The sequence below is a fragment of the Nanorana parkeri genome, unplaced genomic scaffold, assembly GCF_000935625.1.
Source record: "Nanorana parkeri isolate BGI_ZX_2015 unplaced genomic scaffold, ASM93562v1 scaffold276, whole genome shotgun sequence".
NCBI lineage: Eukaryota > Metazoa > Chordata > Amphibia > Anura > Dicroglossidae > Nanorana > Nanorana parkeri.
Window position 1 is genome coordinate 442,108 of NW_017306544.1, and position 23,767 is coordinate 465,874.

General features: G+C 40.5%; 1 protein-coding gene across 1 annotated transcript in view; it reads left to right on the top strand.

Annotated features, from left to right (window-relative positions):
- KCNC4 (potassium voltage-gated channel subfamily C member 4) overlaps positions 1 to 21,131 on the top strand; it is a 42,737-nt gene extending 21,606 nt beyond the window's left edge. The window contains exon 3 of the mRNA XM_018557248.1: positions 21,023 to 21,131. Within this exon, the coding sequence (XP_018412750.1) occupies positions 21,023 to 21,114 (92 nt within the window). The 3' untranslated portion in view covers positions 21,115 to 21,131. The remainder of the gene's footprint in view (positions 1 to 21,022) is intronic.
- Positions 21,132 to 23,767: the final 2,636 nt, after the last annotated feature.

Genomic DNA, 23,767 nt, shown 5'->3' on the forward strand with positions numbered 1-23,767 from the left:
AAAAAAAAAAAAAAAAACCCCCCCCCCAAAAACAAAACAACAACCCCCCCCCCCCCCCCCCCCAATTAACCACTCATCAGAGTGCGCTCAATACACACCACTTTGTTTTTTCCTAGGTGAATCATCAAAATAACATAATTACACTAGTACAGTGAATTTATTGTACACCTATGTATGTAAAAGCATGAAAACAAATTAATTATCCCAGTAATTAAGTTATATTGTATGAATATAACAACATTGGCATATGCATACAGTGATTATAGTAAGTATGAGGAAGGTCAGGCACTGTTTAGGCAGCACATAATGCATGTATAAGCATTCATTCATGAGCTGGGTGGTGCTGACAGGGACAGCAATGACTCAGATTCTAGACAATTTAGAAGTGCTAGCTTTAAATTTTCTGAAAGTCAAACACCAAATAGTTGACCTTGTAATAAACAAGAAACAGAACAGTAAATTGGAAGATTAAAAAATCATGCCTGAATTTTGTTCATTTAGCAAGTTGAATAAACCTCATTCTGCACATAATCAATTTAAGGTATTATCATGCGTACCACTTACTGTTCGCCGTATTGAATTATTCAACTATTCAAGTCCTGGAAAAGCTCAAATAATGATGTCATGAACACCAAAGGATTGCTATGCAGTTTATAGTTTAGTATATGTGAGTACTTTTGTTTATCTGTATGCACTCTTTTATATGCTATTATATTTATTTCAGCAGTGCTTCTCTCTAAGGCTGGGTTCACACCTAGGCGACAGCGTTTTTGCGTATTTTGATGCCCTTTTTTGAGCATTTTATGCACGTTTCATGCGCATAAATCAATTTGCAAAAACAAGCGTTTTCAATCGTTTCCTATTGAGTCTATGGGGAAAAACGAGCTGTAATATGCCAAAAAAAAGCTCATGTACGGTTTACAGCGACAGCTTTGCTCATTGCGACAAAACACTCAGATGTGAAATAGAAATGAATGAGATTTTTGGGGAGGGCATATTTTTTGAGCGTTTTTTAGGGCAGAAAAAGCGCTACAAAACGCTCAGTGTGAACCAGGCCTTACTGTATACTGGAACCAAGAACAGTTTGCCCGGAAACTGCAAATTTAAAGAAATTTTATGTGACAGTTTGTTTTTTAAAATTATAACCTGCGCGAAAGATGAACATGTAGAGTATAGTTTAGCATTTGGCACTGTCACCAAACCATAGTCCTTTGATAAACTAATGAATATTCATTACATTTTCTCTGACTTCTAAAGCTGCAGGCCTCCTCCCCAGTCCTGAATGTGGTCATTTCAACGGAAGTCTCCTTAATTCTCGTGTGAGCTTAGGAATGGATAAAAATTGGAAGCATGAAAGAAGAGGCAGTCAAGAGTGGCCAACTCCTTTACTGTCTGAGCAGAATGTGGCATATTAGAACAAAGGGCAACAAAATCCCTTGTCTTTGGTGCTCTGATTACTCAGTAAAGGGATGAACAAAACAAAACAAATTGGTAATCCAGTGCCACAGCAAAAATGTAGCAGATTTATTTTATATTTGGTTTATATTTTAATGTTAACAAAAATATTTTTTTAAGTTTTGTTATCACAGAGGCTGCTGATAAGGTTTGGTGCTGGTGTGTCATCTTGTCTTCTGTAAGAAATGTAAACTGTTATTTAGATAAAGGGGGCCAGTATTCAAAGTAGACCACTAACAGGACAGGATATGCAAACTAGTCTTTGAATGGACCTGTACTCCGCTATGTTAAGAGTTGAGGGGTGGATAAATAAGAAGTAGTAAAATTGCAGAAGAACAGAATGTCCTATCTGAACTGTGCATCATCTCTGAATAAAAAAAACTTTCAATGCTGCTGTAAGGACTTACCTTAAATGATGCCTCTTGATCCGATCATCTTCTTCCTTTCACTTGTTCTCAGCAGTCCCTCCAGCAGACTTCTGTTTCTTCCTGTCTCACGGAGTCTGTCCGGCGTACACGCTCACGGCTGCGTGCATTGACTTAGTGGGGGTGATTTACTAACCTAAACACACGCACGCAGTGTGATTTTTACACAGCAAAACGTATTTATCAACCAAAAAGTCTCTAAAAGCATATTTCCACTAATGCCATATATGGAAAAATCATGCACATGATGCATATATAATGCTGCTTCACAGTTTAGACAAAAATGGTTAGCTCATGCATTTACATTCCTGCATTCATCAACGCAAGCAACACAATGTAGAGCTAATTTACACAACATCACCTTGCAATTCATGCAGGGCTTTGCACAACACACCTGCTGGGTGTGTACACACTAAAAAGGTGTCTAGATTCCACCCATAGATCATGCTGGGAGGGAACACACTACAGAGGTGTATACTTGTTTGTGGCGTGTTTATAAGGTTAGTAAATCAACCCCAGTGTGTCTCTCCTCCTCTTCCTGCCAGGGATCTCTACTGCACATGCGCCGACACTCATCCTCCGTTCAGGGAAGCTGATTTCTACAGCTGGGAGCAAGCGGCGGAAAATGTTTTTTGCATATATCTACTGCTCGCTAGCAGTAGATATATGTTAAAAAAAAAAAAGACTACTTTAAATGATCGAGTTCCCAGGCTTTTAGACATGTCCTCAGCACTAAATGCATCCTGAAGCAGAATTTATTGCAGGACAGGTAAGTATTTTCAGCCCTTCTGTTACTCCTTCTGCCCATTCCAAGCTCAACTCCAGGCAAAAACAAATATTGTGCAAATACAAGAGCAATTGATATTCTTATTTGAATCTTGGTGTCATTTGTGTATGTCTTCCACATCTGTGCAGTAATCCAGCATGTAACACATTAACTTTTCCCCTCTGCAAGAGTTTTCTGCTGATCTCTCTCCTTGCAGGGTCACTGGTCTTGTATCTGCCCCCTGTATTTTTCTGCAGTCTGTAGTAGAAGGACCGGCGAGGTTCACCCAAAGCTCAGTTCTCACACAGGCTATGGTAAGCCCAGTGATGATTTAATTGCTACTTTTACAGGTAATACAGTAAATTCCCAGTTATCTGGCATCCATGGGGTTTGGTAGATGCCGGATAACTAGTTTCTGGTTTCTTGAGAGTTAGCATTAACTCTCAAGCAACAACCCCGCCCCATTTATCTGCAGGCTAGACTCTGCTCTCAGCTATTTCAAATTGCCATAGCCAATAGCAGGGCAGCTATTGCACACTCCCACTGCCCGTTGTTTTCACCTGCCAGCTGAGGAATCTAGCCATTGCCACAGCAAGATGTAACTTTACTAACAAAACATTTTAGTGTGCACATGTCTGTCAAGCAACTGGCACGAAAAATTGAGGACCTATTATGTTTTAGTTTTTTTTTACTGTTTGTTTGAGAGTTCTGGTTGCTTGAATGCCAGATAACGGGGAGTTGACTATATTTGGGTTTGTAATTCATTTTGTGCATACAAAGTGGTTTTATATCTTTTGTGGATATAGAGGAATATATGTAAATGAAAATGTTTGCGCCTGGAGTTAATTTTTTAGGATTGAGCATAGGTCCACTATGAAGTACACCTGTGTCTACACTATGGACATTAAAGTATTTACATATTCTTAACAAGCAGTGAAAGAGCTTTAAGGCAAGCCACCCCTGACCTCATTTTCTGCTTGTACTATGAAATAATTTGTTCCCAAGGATTTGTTGACAAGCATTTTTAAGTGCATTTCTTACAGTGTAGAAGCACCTTGAGGGCATTTTATTAAAACTGGAGCAGGCAAAATCTGGAGCAGCTGTGCATGGCAACCAATCAGCCCCTTTTTAATGTTCAAATCTTAACTGAACAAACTGAAGAGAGAAGCACAACATAGTTTTGGCACAAGTCCACTTTAAGTTTAGCAAGTCATTTTATTTTTGTTTTTATAGTATGGGGTAATAAAGACTTATCCTAGATTAATGTAAGAAATCAACTCATACAACTCTTTACGTATATGAATATACAGGAATAGAAATCAGAAGCATATTTTGTTGTCTGAAGAGATATATTGGATATAGAGGACAACTAAGTGTAGTTTAGAACTTAGAGTTAGTTTTCACAGGACAAACAAAGGATAAGTCTTAACTACTGTAGCTATAGGGTGGATGTGTATAGCAAATAGTTTTGGCACAAGTTCACTTTAAGTTTAGCAAGTAATTTTATTATTGGTTTTATAGTATGGGGTAATAAAGACTTATCCTAGATTAATGTAAGAAATCAACACATACAACTCTTTACATGTATGAATATATAGAAATCAGAAATGGAGGAGATTTAAGGGGTATGTATAGCCAAAACTGTTTTTAGTTTTGGGTAGAGTGGGAAGGGCTAAAACCCCTGCCAGTTTATTTTTGGGTGGCTGTGTACTCTTGAGGAAATATCTGCTCACTTTCACCCAGAGGAGCAACAGGAAGTTAGAGCAAAACTCAGGGGAAACATTACCTATAGTTAATGTGCAATATATCTAATGAGCAGGCCAGATAAACATGTGATGCCCCTGTGATGCAATCTTCCGTGTATTCTTTTGAAGCTTCTGGTATCAAATACCCAACACAGATAAAAGTGTACCTTTTAAGTAATTTTACAAGGCTGAAAACATTATTTTCTCATGACATAATGTACAACAGTAAAATCTATACCTTTTATCATTAAACACGTAGGTCTTTAATCCAGGCAATTTACTTACACTATACTTACAATACTTGCAATTTATTTACTTTACTTACTTAGATAAATTGAGGTGTCATCAAATTGCTGCAGGCAGAAAAAAAAAGCAGTTTCTTGTCCTCCTGTCCCCAGTCTTAACTTATGAGGTAACGTGTCACCACCACACCAAAGGCAGATGTCCAAATGTGTCTATTTATTGATGTGAATAAATCTTGCCAAAGACAGGCAATGTTTTGGGGCCACTTAGGGTACTTTCATCAGGCAGAGTATGACAAAATGTTACAATACTACAAGACCTAAATACAGATACACCAAGTGCAAAACTCAATCAAAGAAATCCAGCCCCCACCTCCGCTGATGTCATAATGATGTCATATTCCCGCTATAAAACAAATATAAGATGCAGAATAAAACAGCATAAAGAACAACACTAATAACAAGAGAACATCACATGTCTTGTATGTATCATGCAGGGGCTATATATGTGACCATCCTGTTAATGTCCTGATAACTATTCTGACCTTATAAGGACTTATTGGGATACGTGTGGCCTGGTATTCAAAAGGTGGGTACTACCGCGACAGTAACACAGCCAATGGCTCATGTTACCTAGGAAACTAGGACGCCATTTACACGAGTCTGCTCCCAAATGGATTTAATTGTTGGGAAGGAGGCCGGACGCATACACAGTCGGGCTCTATGTTATCTAGCAAAAAGGAATGCTTTCTCATAGAGAGCGAAATAAATAAATAGAGCAAATAGGAGAGAACTACCCTGTTTCCCCGAAAATAAGACCTACCCCGAAAGTAAGACCTAGCACTATTTTTCAAGATTCCTGTAATATAAGACCTACCCCGAAAATAAGACCTAGTTTGGTGGTAGCATGTGAGGGGGAACTTGCAGGAGAGATGGTATCAGCCTGCAGGGACCCACTGTATTAAGGGGATGACAGGGGACTCCCTCCCGACAGCGCAGTGACAGAGAGCACTCCAGTACCAGACTTCACCAACTGCTGTCCCCCTGAAGGCACTGCTTTATGTAATGGTACTGTACTGTAATGTGTACCGGTGAATGGTACTGTACTTTACCACACTGTCTGATGTCCCCACTGCTGCACCGCTGGTACCACTGTCCCTGGTGGCAAAGGAAGCCAGCGCTGTAGAAAGCAAGGCTGCGGCGGCTTAGGGAGCAGAGCCGCATTAGCCGATATTCCTCTAAAGCGCCAGTTACTGTGATAGGCGGAGTGATACCAAATAACTTTGGATTGTTGTACATTTTGTTGCACATTAAAAAAAAAAAAGACATCCCCTGAAAATAAGACCTAGTGTGGTTTATGGGGGCAAAAAAAATATAAGACAGTGTCTTATTTTCAGGGAAACGGTATATGCAGGAGAATGTGGAGTGGAGAAGTAAAGCAAGACACTAGATAGCAGCCAGCAAAAAAGGGGAGGAACAAAATAAAGATACAAAAAGAAACCGGGGACATGCAAGTGTGTTAGGAGCATTGTAAAGTCAAAGTAGAAAAGATACAGGAGCCTAAAAATTAAGAAAAACAGCAGTCAAACGTGGATGTAAGACAAATACAGGCTAAGAAAAGGATGAGAAAAGAAAAAATAACAATAGAAATAGCTAGGTAAAAAAATCTCTAATCCTGTTGTCAAAGGTCATGTATATAATATGCTGTTTAATAATGTAGCAAAGATAAGGGCTTTTAAGGTATCAAAAACACCACTGATATATCACAGAAGTAGATTAAGATTACATTGTTATTTTATACAAAAATATAAAAGAACATTTCTGCATAATAAAACACTTAAAACAGTGATCCTTCATATTGTGGCATATAATCAAGACCTCCCTTATAAAGATACCAGCAATATTGATTACTTATCTAAAGACCATATAGAATCCAAAAAATGTGATATTATCATGATGTCATGGTATCAACAGGTGCCAATATTCCTCAATGCATTTTGCACCCAATATAGGGGCTTCATCAGCAGGAAGGAAAGGGATGCTCTATATAAATAGATATACATGAAGGTAAGTATACAAATATATCATATTATGTAACATAGTAGCATAGATTAAGATATTGATACAGTGTATCATACATGAATATTTAAGGACCTGTTACGTTGGTGTGACCGTTTGAAGGAAGAAGTGCGTCTAAAAAGCCAAAGGGAAAATCCCTGCAATGTTGTCACCAGTTTAGGCAACCGTTTGGACAAAAGAGCTGAGGTACACAGAGGTCCTAGAATACCAAAAACAATAATATGTCAGTTGCCAATGGACATTCGGTCCAAACCAAAAAGCAACTACATAAGCAGTTAATAAGCCATAGAAGGGAAGACCCTTACCCCAATGTATTTGACCTTGCTTTTGAATATTGCTGTGCATCGCCTTGGAAGCCAGCTGGTAGCATCATTTACAAACAGCATGTGCTTCTTCAAATATGGCCGACGGCATTTTAGCAATCATGTGCACTGGTCAAATGTAAAATATATATATAATATGCACTGTAGCCAAGGATAGGTAATTGCAAACATGCTATTTTTGTCTCCTATGTGTATTGATACACGTAAAGAACGCATGTGACATGCATGAAAGCAACCTAAATAATGCTAATAGGAGATCAAGAAGAGGTGATGTTTGAATCAAGCATGCAACAACCCCAGTGAAGAAATAGATACAATATGCAAAATTATTCATGTACAGTATATACAATTTATCTACATCCCCAATTCAACGATGTGTAAAATCTACATAAAAACAGAATGCAATGATTTGCAAATCTCATAAACCCATATTTTATTCACAATAGAAAATATATCCAATATTTAAACTGAGAAAATGGACCATTTTAAGAAAAAAAAATAAGATCATTTTGAAATTGATGTCAGCAACACGTCTCAAAAAAGTTGAGACGAGGCAACAACAATCTGGCAAAGTAAGTGGTACTAAGAAGAAAAGAGCTGGGAGAACATATTGCAACTAATTAGGTCACTTGGCAACAGGTCAGTAACATGATTGGGTATAAAAAGAGCATCTAAAGCTAGCCATGCAACTATAGATTTTCTGCAGATTTTCTATGGTCACATGGGAAAAGTGCAACAGATTCCTCCATCTAAGCTAAACTTTGTGGATGGAGGAATCTCCCACTGGGCCAAGCTTCAGTATCTTGCTAGTCGACCCTGCTGGCTCTCAAAATGCCTGCATCCAATCAGATTGTTCAGGTATTTTGACAGTCAGTGGGGCCGACTAGCAAGATACTGAAGCTTGGCTCATTGGGAGATTCCTCCATCCACACGGTTTAGTGAATATGGAGGAATCTGTTGCACTTTTTCCATCTGACCATAGAAAGTCTGAAGAAAATCTGTAGATGTATGGCCAGCTTTAGAGAGTCAGAGTGTCTCAAAGTAAAGATGGGCAGAGGTTCACCAATCTATAAAAAGCTACATCTAAAAATTGTCAAACAATTTCAGAATAATGTTCCTCAACTTAAAATTGCAAAGACTTTAAATATATCATCTACAGTACATAATATCATCAAAAGATTCAGAAAATCTGGAGAATTCTCTGTGCGCAACGGACAAGGCCGAAACGCAATGTTGGATGCCCGTGATCTTTGGGCCCTCGGAAGGCACTGCATTAAAAACAGGCATGATTTTGTGAAGGGCATCACTGCATTGGCTCAGGAATACTTCCAAAAATTACTCTCTGTGAATACAGTTCGTGTGCCATCCAAAAATGCAAGTTAAAGCTCTATCATGCAAAAAAGAAGCCAGACGAATCGAAATTCTTTCTGGCAACCATGGGTGCTCTGTTCTTTCCGGACTAAAGGAGGGGGGCCTTTCAGCTTATTATAAGCACTCAGTTCAAAAGCCTGCATCTCTTATGGTATGGGGGTGCATTAGTGCGTATGGAATGGGCAGCTTGCACATCTGAAAAGGCACCATCAATGCTGAAAGACATCTAGGTTTTAGAGTAGCATATGCGCTCATCAGGATGACGTCTTTTGTAGGGAAGGTGTTGCGTAATTCAGCAGCACAATGCTAAACCACATACTGCATTTTTTACAACAGCCTGGCTTCATAGTAGAAAAGTCCGGGTGCTTAACTGGCCTGCCTGCAGTCCAGACCTTTCACCAATTGAAAATATTTGGTGCATTAAAACGAAAAATACAACAAAGACCCAGGACTGCTGAGCAGTTAGAATCCTCTATCAGGCAAGATTGGGACAACATTCCTCTCCCAAAACTCCAGCAGCTGGTCTCCTCAGTTCCCAGACATTTACAGAGTGTTGTTAAAAGAAGAGGGGATGCAACATCATGGTAATCATGTCCCTGTCCCAATTTTTTTGAGATGTATTGCTGCCATTAATTTCAAAATTACCTTATTTTTTTCTTAAAATTGCACATTTTCTCAGTTAAAACATATGATACTGTATGTTTTCTATTGTGAATAAAATATGGGTTTATGAGATTTGCAAATCATTGCATTCTGTTTTTATGTAGATTCAGTGTCCCAACTTTTTGGCAATTGGGGTTGTAAAAGCTGTTACTGATGGCTGAATCCATCTTGTAACCCATGCGATGGATTTCTTAATCCAATCTTGAGATATATATTTTCAAGGCAGATAAAGCTGGATGAAGGGATATAGAGAAAACCAGAGAAGAGTAGTCAACAGAAAGGTAAAGCATTATCTATCCTCTAAGAAGCAAGTCAATGTTAGATTGACGTTCAGGGCCTTGGGGTGTACTGTATCATGTATATATATCCAGAAGGTCTCTCTACATAAAAGCTGTTTGTCCCTATCTCTACCTCTTGGATGTGGATGGAAATGACCATGCCCCGGAGTTAATATATTTGATGCTTTCTATCTACGAAGTGAGTCGCCACCGGTTTGTTTTCATCCATATCCTCCCCCTTAGCAGACTTATTGATGGCAATGCAGATATCACTGTGGTGTTTCTGAAACTGACATTTGAAAGGCCCAGTGGTTTTGCAAACATATACACTTGGGCATTTCAGTAGATACACACAATACTCCATATGCAATTGAGATAGTCCCATATCTTGTATTTTTTGCTGTCATGTGGATGGAGGAAATGGTCACCACAGATAAGTGAGTTACACACGTTGAAGTTATAGCATCTAAAGCAGGGATGGCCAAACTCCGGCCCTCCAGCTGTGGTGAAACTACAAATCCCATGAAGCATCTCTCTCCGGGAGTCATGTATGTGGCTGTGAGAATCTTGCAAAGCCTCATGGGATTCGTAGTTCCACCACAGCTGGAGGGCCACAGTTAGGCCATCCCTGATCTAAAGCAACCTGTTTTCTGTGATCGGTGTTTTGACATATTTTGTCCTGGGATCAGCTCGAACTAAGTGGTCACTGAGTGTTTTATTCTTCCTGTATACCAGTAATGGTTTCCCTTGATCCGAGGGGAAATGTTTTTGTCTGCATGAAGAATATTGGAGTTCCTCAGAGTAGCATTGTAAACACATGTAGATGCGTTGTTGTATATCTGAATAAAGGGGGCCCTCCCATCTTGGCCTCGACACATGATAATGCTAGCTCAATCACTATTTGGAGATAACCCCTCTGCAAGAATCTGTTGTGCATCTCATTGATTTGTTGTGAATGTACGTCCGGGTCTGAACAGATGCGAAAACCCTCATGAACTGTGAAATTGGTAGGTTGTTTAGTAAATGTGGAGGGTGTGCACTATGATAATGAAGCACTATGATAATGTGTTCCTGTCAGTAGGTTTAGTGTATACTGATCTAGAGAGTCTATGATCATTGATGGTGAACAATACATCAAGAAAATAAATCTCTTCTTCCGAAAACTCAGGATTGAACACATTGCTGGAAAATATACCATTCAGAAATTAAACAAATTCCTCAAATTCAGCAGCATAACCATCCCATATGGCAAAAAAATGTAATCTACGTAACACATCCATCCCTTTACATATTTAGAAACTAATGTGGATGGATATACATAATGTTCCTCTAAGTAACCCACAAATAAATTGGCGATGGTGGTTTTATTTGTCTTACACCCATGTTTGGCTTCTGGGCTTCTTAATTTTTAGGCTTCTGTATCTTTTCTACTTTGGTTCTACACTGCTCCTAACACACTTGCATGTCCTCTGCTTCTTTACTATCTAGTTTACAGCTTTACTAATCTACTCCACATTCTCCTCTTTTTCTTTCTTTTGCTATGTTTATTTCTCTCCCTCTATGGCCATGGTCCATGTGGCCAGTCACAAGGTATTTGACACTGACACTGGGCCATGTAACGCAGCATCCCATGTTACCATGACTTCCCATCTCGCAGTGTGCAGATGCCGGTGGGTGGATAAAGACTATGAGGAAGTGTTCCTTATTGCTTGGCAACAAAAGGCCCCAGTATGCGCCTGTCAGTCTCCTTTCCACGCGATTGAATCCTATTGGAAGGGGAGGTGGGGGCTGTATTTTTTAGATTTTTGCTCTTGGTGTATCTGTATTTAGGTCTGGTAGTATTGTAACATTTTGTCATACTGTGACTGATGAAGGAACCCTAAGTGTTTTGCTTTTACAGAGACACAGTAGGAAATAAGAATAGATCTCTCGAACCTGAGGTGATACCCCCTCTTAGAATAGTTGTCCCCATAAGAAGATTTAACCTTACCTTATGTTCTTGTGACAACCTATACATTTTGGATTTGTAATCATGTTCTGTAGTAGGTACAGTGGTCACTAGTACCAATAGTGATGGTGAAACTCTCAAGCAGGGACAAAGATAACAATAAGAGGTTCGAATTTTTTCACATGCTATCCAAAACTTAAAAAAAAACATGTTTTGGCTTTACATATACTTTAAACCGTATCTAAGCACGAAAAAGAAAAATGTATAGCACAGCTTACATGTCCTTAGGTGAAGTGGCTGTATTAGTTTTCAATTTTCTTGAGAATAATACACTTCCTGTACCTGGGTGGCTACACTTTTCCAGTGTATCTAAGGATGGAGCCAAGGTTGCCACCCAGGCTGGACTATAAACATGTTTTGACATTGTTAAAGGAGAACTATGGGGTCAGTGTTTTTCCCCATAGTTCTCACATTACATGGAGGATGGGGAGATTAGTTTACAGAAGGTGATAGGATTGTTTTTGCTTTTAATGCAGCTCACAGGTGACACAAGTGACAAGGACACTGCATTTCTTGCAAGATCAACTTGCATTTTCTGTACTTGATGACAACTAACGCAGCCACCGCATCTAAGAACTGGTAAGATAAATATAAGTTTTGCCTATAGATACACTTTAAAGCTGAACTTAAAATACAATATGGAAGCTTAGCTGCTAAAGATTTTATATTTCTGTGTATCCAGTCTTGGGATATAAACAGCACTGCCACATAGCTCAGGCCTCTCTGGCAGGGTAGTAGTCCTGATTTTTCCCTACTGCAATAAGAATAACTAAACTGTAACTAAACTAAAAATTCCATTTTCTTTTTGTTTTGGATAGAGTTGGAAAGTATTACAACTCCTCTCAGGATTTACCGGTGGGAGAGGCTCCACTGGAAAAATTCCTTCACTTCCTGTATGGTAAAAAGGTTGTCCCCTAGGTTAGAAGTTAGGGGAAATTTCTCTAACAGAAACATGGAAAAAAATTATTACCCCCTTCAGCACAATTGACAGGAGTGGGAGACAATCACCTCATACTGGTGCAGCAACATAAAAAAAAAGCAGGATGAGCAGAGTTGTCCACCAGAACCTGACAGGGAAAGCTGTCTGCAGGTCCTGTCAACCTAATCAGGCACATGGGAATACAAGTCCTCTGATGTGCCTTGATTTAGCAGAGTGTCCACAGCTATTGAGTGATGGGGAGGAACGATAACTAGAGAGCTATGAATAATCACCTGATTATGGACAGAAGCAGGGAGGACATTTTGTGGAATTGTCCCGTAGAGGCTGTGAATCAGCTTCAGTAGAAGGGGCTGACTCTAAATAATGTAAACTAGGAATGCACCAAATTTCGGCCACCGAAACATATTGTCCGAAAATGGCACTATTGGCAAAATGCCGAAAGTGCCATCTTTCAGCCGAAATTGCAGTGCATGCCTGATTTCAACACTCGCTCAGCCTTCTGTGACAGTGAGTCAGGATGGAGAGCAGGTACAATCAGTCAGTGATCAGTGATAGCTGAGTGTTTTTAAATTGAGGACATAGTATGTTTACTGTGTCCCCAATTATGAATGAATAGGAAGTGATCTACATCGCTTCCTGTTCATTCATGATTGTAGACATGCTAAACACACTATCTCCACAATTTATGAATGAACAGTAACACTCAGGTGCTGCAGATTAAGAGATTGAGGACTCTGTGTCCTGAATCTCTTTTTCTATTTTAAATGGGAAATATCTGTTTGGACACATAGGGGTCTATTCACAAAGCTGCCGAAGGATCTGGCCGTAGCTTCGGCCGATCCTTCGGCTGGCTTCGGCCCCAGGACCCCTTCGGTTCAGGAGAACCGACCTAAGGACTCTAGCTCGCTTTGGTTGGCTGGTGAATCTACGCAAGAGCCAGTTGATGCCCATTCAGGGAATGGAGTATCTGGAAGTAGTTCTGGATTCTCGCCAAGATCTGGCTTTTCTGCTGGACGGGTGAAAACAGGAGGTAATAATTTCTTCACCAATGTGACTGTCATTCGTTGAGCCAGAAGATTTGCCCCCCTCCAATTGGCATGGATCTATTGTGGTGGACGGCACTTTCTTCTCTATTCCCAGGTGTGTTCCTCACAGTACAGAATTTTAAATCCCGATTCCTGGTACTTATTAAATATGGATGACTTCAGGGAGAGCTGGAGTATCTTAGTCCTTTCAACTGGTGTAAATTGGATCCCTAATTCGTTTTCCCAACCCTCTAGAAAATGCAATGGCATGTCTGAGTGTGAAGATTAGGACAGCTTGCAACAAAAGGACAAGGATTTAGCTACGGGGACAGGAGTCAGAGCAAGCTTGAGCGTCAAATTGAAGTATAAGTTGGTAAAAACAGTGTGAAAGTAAGTAGCACCACGGAGCTCTCAGGCCATGTGACTTACTCTGCCATGAGCAGGACACGACCCTCCTGTGTCTGTTTCTTGACCATATCTCTGCCTGCTGCCTGGGTGCAGCTCTTTCCTGTTTCTTGACGATGTCTCTACCTGCTGCCTGGACTGACCTCTTGCCTGTTTATTGACCATGTCTGTTCCTGCTGCCTGGACTGACCTCTTGCTTGTTTATTGATCATGTCTCTGCAAGCTGCCTGGACTGACCTCTTACCTCTCCAGCTGAACCACCCATTCCTGCCATCCTCTGTGGACATCTATCCTAACCCACAGGTACTCTTATTCTATCTTTGCTCAGTCTCTTTTTTTACCTGGCTATATAATATAGCATCATGTAATAAGTCCTAGGGTCTTGACATAAAGTGACCCCCCCCCCCTCCCCTTTCAACTTCATGGGCCTCTTATGCCAAGATTTTGGTGGAAGACGTATGTAATACGACCGTCTTACGGTCTTCTTTAAATACTTTTGTCTACCACTATCAGCTAGACATGACATCAGCTCGGCTGGCCTGCTATGGCTCTTCTGTTCTATCTAAGGCTTTGTCTAAATACATTTTTTTTTCAGCATTCCGGTGGTGTCTTTTTCTGCCTTTTCCCAGCCCTTAGGGTTTAACTTGTTACGTCCCGCAGTATGTTTCCTTGGCTTGTCCTCATCTCAGCATACGATCCCTCCCTAGTGTCCTTTCGCTGGCTTTGTAAGGGAACACATGTTGCTAGGATGAGTCTTTCTTATTTGCTTGTAAGGGGTGGTCCTGAGGGGTCAAAAGGGCAGAGATAACCCGCAGTATGCCGACAAGCAAGGAAAGGAAGATTACGGTAAGTATGGGTTTACAATTTTTTGCCATATATAAATGTACACGCACACAATCAATCAAATGATACACAATTTATATAAACAAAAACCTGTCATGACCAATGATTACAAAAGTTGTCAGACAATAGCACAAAATGTGTTACCTGTCCAAAAATAGATACATAAAAAATACAAAAAGTTTGTGTACAATTAAGTGACACCCCACATACACAGTCCAATCTTGGTGATACTGAACAATCCAAGCAAAAGTAACCCCCATTAAATCCCTCTCAGGTGCTCACTGTGTACAAACCACATGGAAAACTGCTCACCTTTTATTAGGACCTTAAAATAAAAAAATTAGCCATACTAATCCCCTTATTAGTGGGTGGAATAGTCCTCTAATCTCGAGAATCGTTACTGATCACCTCACGATCCATTGCCCACTTACAAAGAAATGAATGGTCTATAATTTTTATCATAAGTGTATTTTAAATGAGAGAGACAGAATATCAACAAAAAATCCAGAACAAAAAATTGAGTTGCAGTTCAGTGAGTAAAATAAGTATTTGATCCCCAAGCAAAACATGACTTAGTACTTGATGCAGAAACCCTTGTTTGTGATGTGAGATTGTAGTCCAGGAGTGAGCTTGGAGCAGTGACTACTTTACAACACACACAGGGACCATGGGGAACAAAAGAAGTCACTCTCCAGAAGGAAGGACAGTGTCAGCACCAATTCATGACTGCACTGCATATGAATTGACAGTGATACTAATGCACACTTTCAGAAAATTAATTTAACAAAAATGACATCTAAAACAGTGAATCCGTGAAATTCCCCTACTAGTTTTGTATAACTAATACATCCAATAGTTTAAATCCATGTATAAATTCAACAACCGTGATACAGTTCTCCTTAATAAAATAAAAAATATATTTTAATAGCTAAGGTGCTTAAATACATTTTTAAGATTTAGTTTAGTGTCACTTATGTCAAGAAAGGAAAATTACAGTAAATATTGGTAATCAATTTTCAGTTTATTTTCCCAGTCACATACTTAGTACCATTTTTGTGGGGAACACGTTGAAAATGACTCAAAAGTAGATAGTTCTGATTAGTTTATTTTTTATTAGCATGGTTCAGTTAAAGTTTGATTTAAGTGTATGCATTGCTAAAACTTTGACAATGACAATAAAAAAAAGGTATCAGTAATTGGTATCTGTGAGTACTTGGACAAGTATCAGTACTTGTACTTGTTCTGGAAAAAATGGTATCAGTGCATCCGTAATATATATATAGATATCTATATATAGATATCTATATATATATACAGCTGAGAACTGCGATTCAGAGTCGCTCAGCAACAGAGTAAGTTTTTGTTTCTTCGGCACAGGTACTTCTGTCTCATCATTGCTTTTTTCTTCTAAGCCGTTGGACGTCCTGCTGGCTGTCTTCTATCGTGGAAGGCCCTGAATGCATTCGACAATGTTGTCCACACTGCTTCGCGTTTCTCTCCTTTTAGACAGGTGAGTTTCTTGTAACGTGGATCTAAGGCCACAGCCATTTGCAACGTTGTCAAAGCATCAATCCCTTCAATTCTGTTTGTGAAGTCGTTCAATGTTGCAGTTTTGAATCGTCCAATATAACCTGGATCGTCATCATTAACCGTCTATGCAAAAAGGCTTGTAACGGAAGAACGGCAGAACATGTTGCATATTGTTGACCCCCAACATATTCCGTAGCATCTGCAAGTGAACCTAACACTGACGTATATTTGGCCATTTTGTCCCAATCTGACTCTGTCAGTTTAGGTCCACTGTAGTTTTTTGGATGATCGATGTGATACTGCATTATGGCATCTTTGACTTCCAACAATCTGGCCAGCATCAGGTAGGTACTGTTCCAACGAGTGGCCACATCCTGCTGCAATTTGTGGAATATGACATCATCTTTCGGCAGAGACACTGGAATGGCTGCTCTTCAGTTCGGATGTGTTGGCCGAGCTGTGCTTGACATGTCCAACTCGACATTTTGCAACAAGAGGTGATGAGTCAGCAGCCTTCAAACCTACTAATATGCTGAGTTGAAGACAATGTGCGATACATGGTATGTGACTAATCCGTTTGTCCGATAGCAGCAACCATGTTTCGTGCATTGTCTGTTACAATACAGCATATTTTATCGGTGATATTCCATGTTGCAGCAAACTCTTTATAGAAACTGGCAACGTTTTCAGCAGTGTGTCGTTCGTCAACAAGTAAGCAACCTAAAACTACTGATGTCAGTTTCCAGTCGGAATCAATCCAGTGTCCCGTTATACCACAGTATGATTCACTGTTGTTTGAGGTCCAAAAGTCAGTAAGCGGGAGCAATACTGTGAATACTTTCTATAGCTTTCTTATGCTGTGTAAGCTTCTCGTCGTACATCTGACCAATCACAGTGTCGATTGTACGGCGACTGGGTAAATTATAAGTCTGGTTTTGAAGAACTATACATAGTACTGTTTGTAGTCCACAATTGCCGTCGGACGTCCTGAACTGGCAATCCACTGAGCAATAGCAATTTTCAAGTCTGCAGAAACTTTGTCGCTTACAGGCTTGTTTGACTGACACGACAATAAATTAGTTATTGATTGTACTTGAGAAGTCTTCTGCCGGTCACTGTTGACAACTTGTTTATACTTGAGTGGATGTTTGTGCTGAAGGTGGTACGTCAGCGATGTATTTGAACCACGGAAAGCAAATTGTTTATTGCAGTGAACGCAGTAAACTTTGTTGCCATCGTCTACTTCGTCATCAGCAGTTAGCTTAAAAATAGAATGGTTGCTCAACTTTCTGCTTACATGCTTAACTGCAACGTTGCTTTCATTGCTCGCCATTGTTGTTTACGGTCTAAACGTCTAAATTTTATAAAACACCAAGGATCTCTTTCCGTCACACTGTTAACAGGGGAGGTTTTGAAGTTCTCACAGAAACAGGGAAGAGTGAGAGAAGCACTATCACTGAGTCAGTTCTGCATATCTGATGGTGTGGCTTCTGAAATATTGATTGTGATAGTGGGCATGAATAAAATATTTGTTCAACTTCAAACTGATCTGGTTGACCTACAACGAAAAGATATTTAAAATAACACTTCCCCTTTAAAAAATTTAAATTAAAACTTTAAAAGCTTATTAAAAAAAACATATTTGAGATCTGTGTTGGCAAGAATAAGTGCAACTCCAGGGCAAGAAGCTTCATACATTTCATAATGGAATGTACAAGGGAGTCTATGATTTCTTATTCTAATATCCATATGGGGTTTCCTTTAGATCTGATGGACAGATTCTAATACAAAATGCTCAGGGGCTTTTCTCCTGTCACTTTGTGAGCTGAAGGCTAATATGATGGGATGGACAGCTTGTTTTTGGAATCTGACAGGAGCACGAGCGAATGATCTAGCCATATAATCATGTTTCTGGACAGAGTATTGATTCACAATTTCACAGCAATGCTAGGTGACACCGAAGGTTTTGGGTTTCTAGATTTTGCCTGGCAAGAATATAAACAAAGATCACAACATGCAGCAATGTAATATCTCAATTATTGTTTGTATTGCTAGAGCCCTTCCTGTCAGTTTGTAGGCAGTATATATGAATGTGCAGCGCTAAGGGTCACCAGTGGACAGAGGCGGCTCTAGAGTTTGCGAGACCTTAGGCGAAACCTAAACATGAGGCCCCACTCAGGCCTGTGGGGTCTCACTAGGGCTCTGTGGGGTTTAAGCAGGCTGGTGAGACCCCACAGAGCCCTGAATAACCCAGGGCTCTGTAAGGGTCTCACCAGGGTTGTGTGGGGGTCTCACCAGCCTGGTGAGACCCCTCAGAGCTCTGGTGAGACCCCACAGAGCCCTGGTTAAAGTAGGGTTCAGTGGGGTCTCACTAGTCCTGGTTAAACCCCACAGAGCCCTGGTGAGACCCTACAAAGCCCTGCTTTAACCAGGGCTCTGTAGGGTCTCACCAGGGCTCTGTAGGTTACGGCCAGCCTGGTTAGACCCCTCAGAGCCCTGGTGAGATCCCACACTGCCCTGGTTAAACCCGGGCTCTGTAGGGTCTCACCAGCACCAGGGCTCCGTAGGGTCTCACCAGGGCTCTATGGGGTCCCACCATGGCTATGTGCAATTTCACCAGCCTGGTGAGACCCCTCAGAGCCCTGGTGAGACGCCAAAGAGCCCTGGTGAGACCTCACAGAGCCCTGGTTAAACCAGGGCTCTGTGGGGTCTCACCAGAGCTTTGAGGCGGCCTCACCAGGGTAGCAGGGCTCTGTGGTGTCTAACCAGCCTTGTTAGACCCACAGAGCCCTGGCAAGATCCCACAGAGCCCTGGCAAGATCCCACAGAGCCCTGGTCTCACCAGGGCTCCATGGGGTCTCACCATGGCTCTGTGGGGTCTCACCACGGCTCTCTGGGGATTCACCAGGGCTCTGAGGGGGTCTCACCAGGGTAGCAGGGCTCTGTGAGGTCTAACCAGGGCTCTGTGGGGTCTAACCAACTTTGTTAGACCCCACAGACAGCTGTTGAGACCCCACAGAGCCCTGGTTAAACCAGGGCTCTCTAGTGTCTCCACAGGGCTCTCTAGTGTCTCCACAATTTATTATAAAATGCTCATTCGCATTACCTAAGCACCCTTAGCACTGCACATTCATTAAATACATATTTTGGCCTCAGTGTCTTTAGTGCACCAGCTTTAATATTGGTTACTCATATTTCCCTCCCATTGTTCCATAAGTGCAGATTTTACATGATACATATTATTAAATTTTTATTTTAGCTGCCTTGTACACATTGTCCACACATCCGATGCACTAATGAAGCAGGAGACTCACCGGCCCAAGTGATTCCGTCAGGTAGCGAAGGGAAGGGGGAGGAGTGCGGTGACGTCACGGACATCGACGTCACTGGACTCCTCCGTCCTTCCCTTCGTTACCCATCACGGACAACTACATCACCCGACTCCTCCCCCCTTCCCTTCGTTAGCCGACAGAGCCATTCGGGAAGGGGGGAGGAAGACCTGGAAGCCGGCTGAGAGGTGAGTACCGATCAAAATAATTTTGATCGATCAAAAAAATAAACGATTAATCGACGGATTAATCATTAATTTCCGCACCCCTAATCTATATATATAGATATATATATATACAGGGCTCGAAAAATCCACTCGTCCACTCGTCTGTGACGGATGAGCCCGACGAGCAGCTTCCTGGCCGGCCGTTGTAATTAAATATATATAATCATACATTAAAACAAGGATGCACAAATCCCATAGCCAATGCTCCTTAAAAATGACAGCTGCCTCCTAACTTTTGATTTTTTCTCTAGCCTAGTTTTGGAGCTGGAAAAGTATCAGTACTTGTACTTGTATCAGGTACAGTAGTTGGTATCTGTGCATCCCTAGTAATACCCATCTTTGAGAGTTGTCACCCAAACATATTGCCTCCCTCTAGCTCTGGTGACAGCTTTAACATTTTGAATTTCCCCTCACTTCCTGTCTCAGTGACAATGTTCAGCCCAGACAAACAGAGGATTTAATTTTCCTAGCAGAGACACAAGCAGCAATACAATCTTGGCAGCAGGTTTAATCATTTCCCACTCTATCCTAAATGAAAAAAAAAAAGGTTTTGCTTTTACATACATTTTAATGTGTCATTGCGTGTCACACACTGTAGGGCCTTCATACTACCTCCTACATGGGCAGAATTTGAAGTCTATATATTATGTTTAACCATTTCAGGATTTAGAATGTTAGAGTTTCTGGGATGCATCTTTAATGTCCAGCTGCTCTCCTCCCATCGCCGGTTCCCCCGTCTATTACCTGCAATTACTGGCAATTACTGACTGCCGCAATGACAGCTAGTAATTGCATTGTATTACACAGCAGGAGCGGCTATTAAAATGCAGCCACTTATGTGTATAACAATGCATGCAGTTTGCAAGTTTCAATAAGAAAATGTAGTGAATCAATGCATTGCTGATTTTTTTAATATCCCTTTTTTACATTTATTTTTGGTTTTATTCATTTGCTATTATTTTTAGTGTGGCATAACAAGAAAATGCGCGAAATTGTTTTTATTTACAGTAAAAATACTTTTTTAAAAAGAATAACACTGGTCAAAACAGAAAAAAAACATGTTAAAATCTTTTTATTTAGACTCCATAAAATAATAAAATATTTTTTGCAAAACAATATTGTCAAAACAGAGCCTAAAAAAAATTAAAAATAGCCCCCGAAAGTGAATATCTTGCTTAGGAAATAAGAGTTGAGTTACACAGTTCATTCTGTGGAATATAAGAATATGTATACTTTTAAATTTAAAATGTCTGGCCCACTATTTACTTTTAGGAAAATGCAATTCATCCATTGTTTGTTAAGCAAATAGCTGAAGATCTATGCTATCTATATTGTTGTTAATAGATGTGATTTTCTTTTCCTTCACAGAATTTAAACAGAATGGAGATGCCAACACAATAGTATCTGATGAAAACCACGAAGACGCTCCTCATTTCCAGCCCCTCGACGACAAAAAATAATATGAGCTAGTGCCAGTCAGGAACCTCAAGTTTACTCTTGAATCCCAGAAAATGCACTTGTCCTGCTAATAGAGATACACATATTCCTAGGTCCTTCATAATATAAATATTCAATACTGATTGTGACCAGGATGTATATGATTTCTAACTTCATAGTCTTCGCACACAAAACAAATGAAAACAACATAGGTGAGGTGTTACCCTGTTCACCTGTAAGGAACATTGTTATTATGAGTATCTTTGTCATAATGTAAATCTAAAAGAGCTTCATTCTATGTGTAAAAAATATAGCAAAAATAAAGTAAATGTTGGTAAGCCATGTGGACTTCATGAAAATACCCTCTTTAGTCCTATATACAGTATGTAATATCTGATGATTCTGCCATGAAGGACACTTCCTTTTATGGGGTGACAACGCATGTGTTTCTGATGGAGGCTGTGGCCTTTTTAACACACATAATACACTAATATCACCATCATAAAACCTGCCCTAAGAAATCCATGCAGCCATCACTGAACTGCATGCATGTAGACAGGATGTGGCTGTAGGAGATCAGAAGCACTGAAATGCAAAAAAAAGGATAAAAAAAAAAACCAATATTCTATAAAATTACCGCAACTATTTATGATGTTTTAGCAAACCAAATGCCAAGGGCTGATTCCTATCATCATTATTATTTCTCTGTATTAGAAAAGTGAAGTCAGGAGAGTTTATTTTCTATGGGCAATATGCACATTTTACATAAAAGTTATACATCAAACAGCCACTGCTTTCAAAACAGTGTTTCTCAACTGTAGTATAATTTGTACATCTGTTGCTTGCTAATACATTTTAGAAGGCATGTGCAATTTGTTTGGTTCTGAATTGAAATTCGTATGAATTTTCAGAAAGTCTTACATTGGGATGCATCCGAATTTAAGAATTACAGAAATTACAAACATTTGTACAATTTCCGGAAATTTGTACAAATTTCAATTCGGATTTTCGTTTCTGTGGACTGTAAAAATTTTTTTATTTATTTTCCTTTTTTCCTGCCACTTTGCTGTAACAAATATTTGTTTGCATTAAACGAATATTCGACCGAATCCCGAACCGAATTGACTTTCGGACTGAAAAACTGAAATAACGACATCCAAAAATTAAATGAAACTAAACAATTTTTTTGCTGGCTCACGTGTCTACATTTTAGGGCCAAATAAAAAAAAATGAAGTCACAGAATTTTTTTTATTTACCTGCAGGTCATTTTTCCTTGCCTGGCATGAAAACATAGCAACATATTTGTCCGTAAGCTCCACCTCCTCTTACCACATAGGTGAAAAAAAAAGATGGAAAATCCTGGGCCTCCATTAAGTGGGAGTATGGGACTGTAACATAACTGTAATGGCAGTGCCTCCACCCAACTGGGCCTTGTAGTTACAAATGGGACCCCCAGATGAGATAACCTTGTCCCCAGGTGTAATTATTCACATAAACCATCTTGCAGCAGTAAGCAGATCCTGTGTCCATAGATGTCTTTTAAATATTTATTGTAGAACGTTTTAACTGAAGAGGTAGATAGATATGGCTGCAATACGCAAAAATACTGGTTGTTGATAATAGCACTCCTTGCAAGGCCTTCAGTCTCTGGTGGAAGGTCCATCTTCTTCCTCTCTATAGGTCAGACGTATCTCAGTTCCCACAGAGGTTCCAGTGTATACCCTGCTTCAGGGCAGACTGTAGCCTGGACCAGTGGAGGTTCCTGTAGTGACTCTATTGTCCCCATGGCCTTAGTTAACATGGGTAAGGTCCTTGTAATGAATTCAGCAAAATCCTTCTAGCACATGGTATTCAATGAGGGTAGGCCTTGAGGGCCTAGCCCTCAGGCCTGGGCAGTAGCCCAGCACCTGAGCACCAACCTCCCAACAGGGGAGTGCCAGAAACAAGAGAGTGAATTGAGCATGCTCATGGGTTTTGTTATAGCCAACCCCTCCTACTTTAATGCTTACTGCAATGATTGGCTAGCACAGAACCACTGTCAGAATGCTACCTCTCCAGCACAGCACTCTGTCACAGCAAAGCCTGGTGGATGAAGCACATATGTGACTCATGAGCACACCCGACTGGCGGCTAACAATAATTACATCAAAAACAGAATAACACTGCTCTATTACAGGGGGTATTAGGGGGTAGACCCCTACAGTGCCATAGGTTGTCCACATTGCCATCCTGTAGATGATCTCTGGTGAAACTCCTTTTAAGTAGTGATGAGCCAAACATACCTATGTTTTGTCTGTGTAAGTTTGGTGAACTTTATCTGGCCCCTCCCTCTTCCTGAATGCTGGCCTATCACAGGGGAGTAGCAGTCCTCACTCCTCCCCGTGTCCATTTTTAAAAGATCTCCGTTTTCCCGCAATCACTATCGCTTTGAGGCTTGAGAAAGAGGCTGTGCCTCGAAACGCGTAGCCGCTATTTCACTGAGAGCCCTCACTTTATGCACAGCTCTCCACCACTTCGGACTTTCTTTCATGTGTATGACCATTCGCACCCCCGAGATACCAGCCTGACGGAACCTGTGAACACACGGTGCTCAGTATATCATAGCCGTTCGCGGCTCCTCCCCGTCACTACCTACCCCTGGAGCTATCCACCCTTGGAGCAAGGCTCCTTCCTAG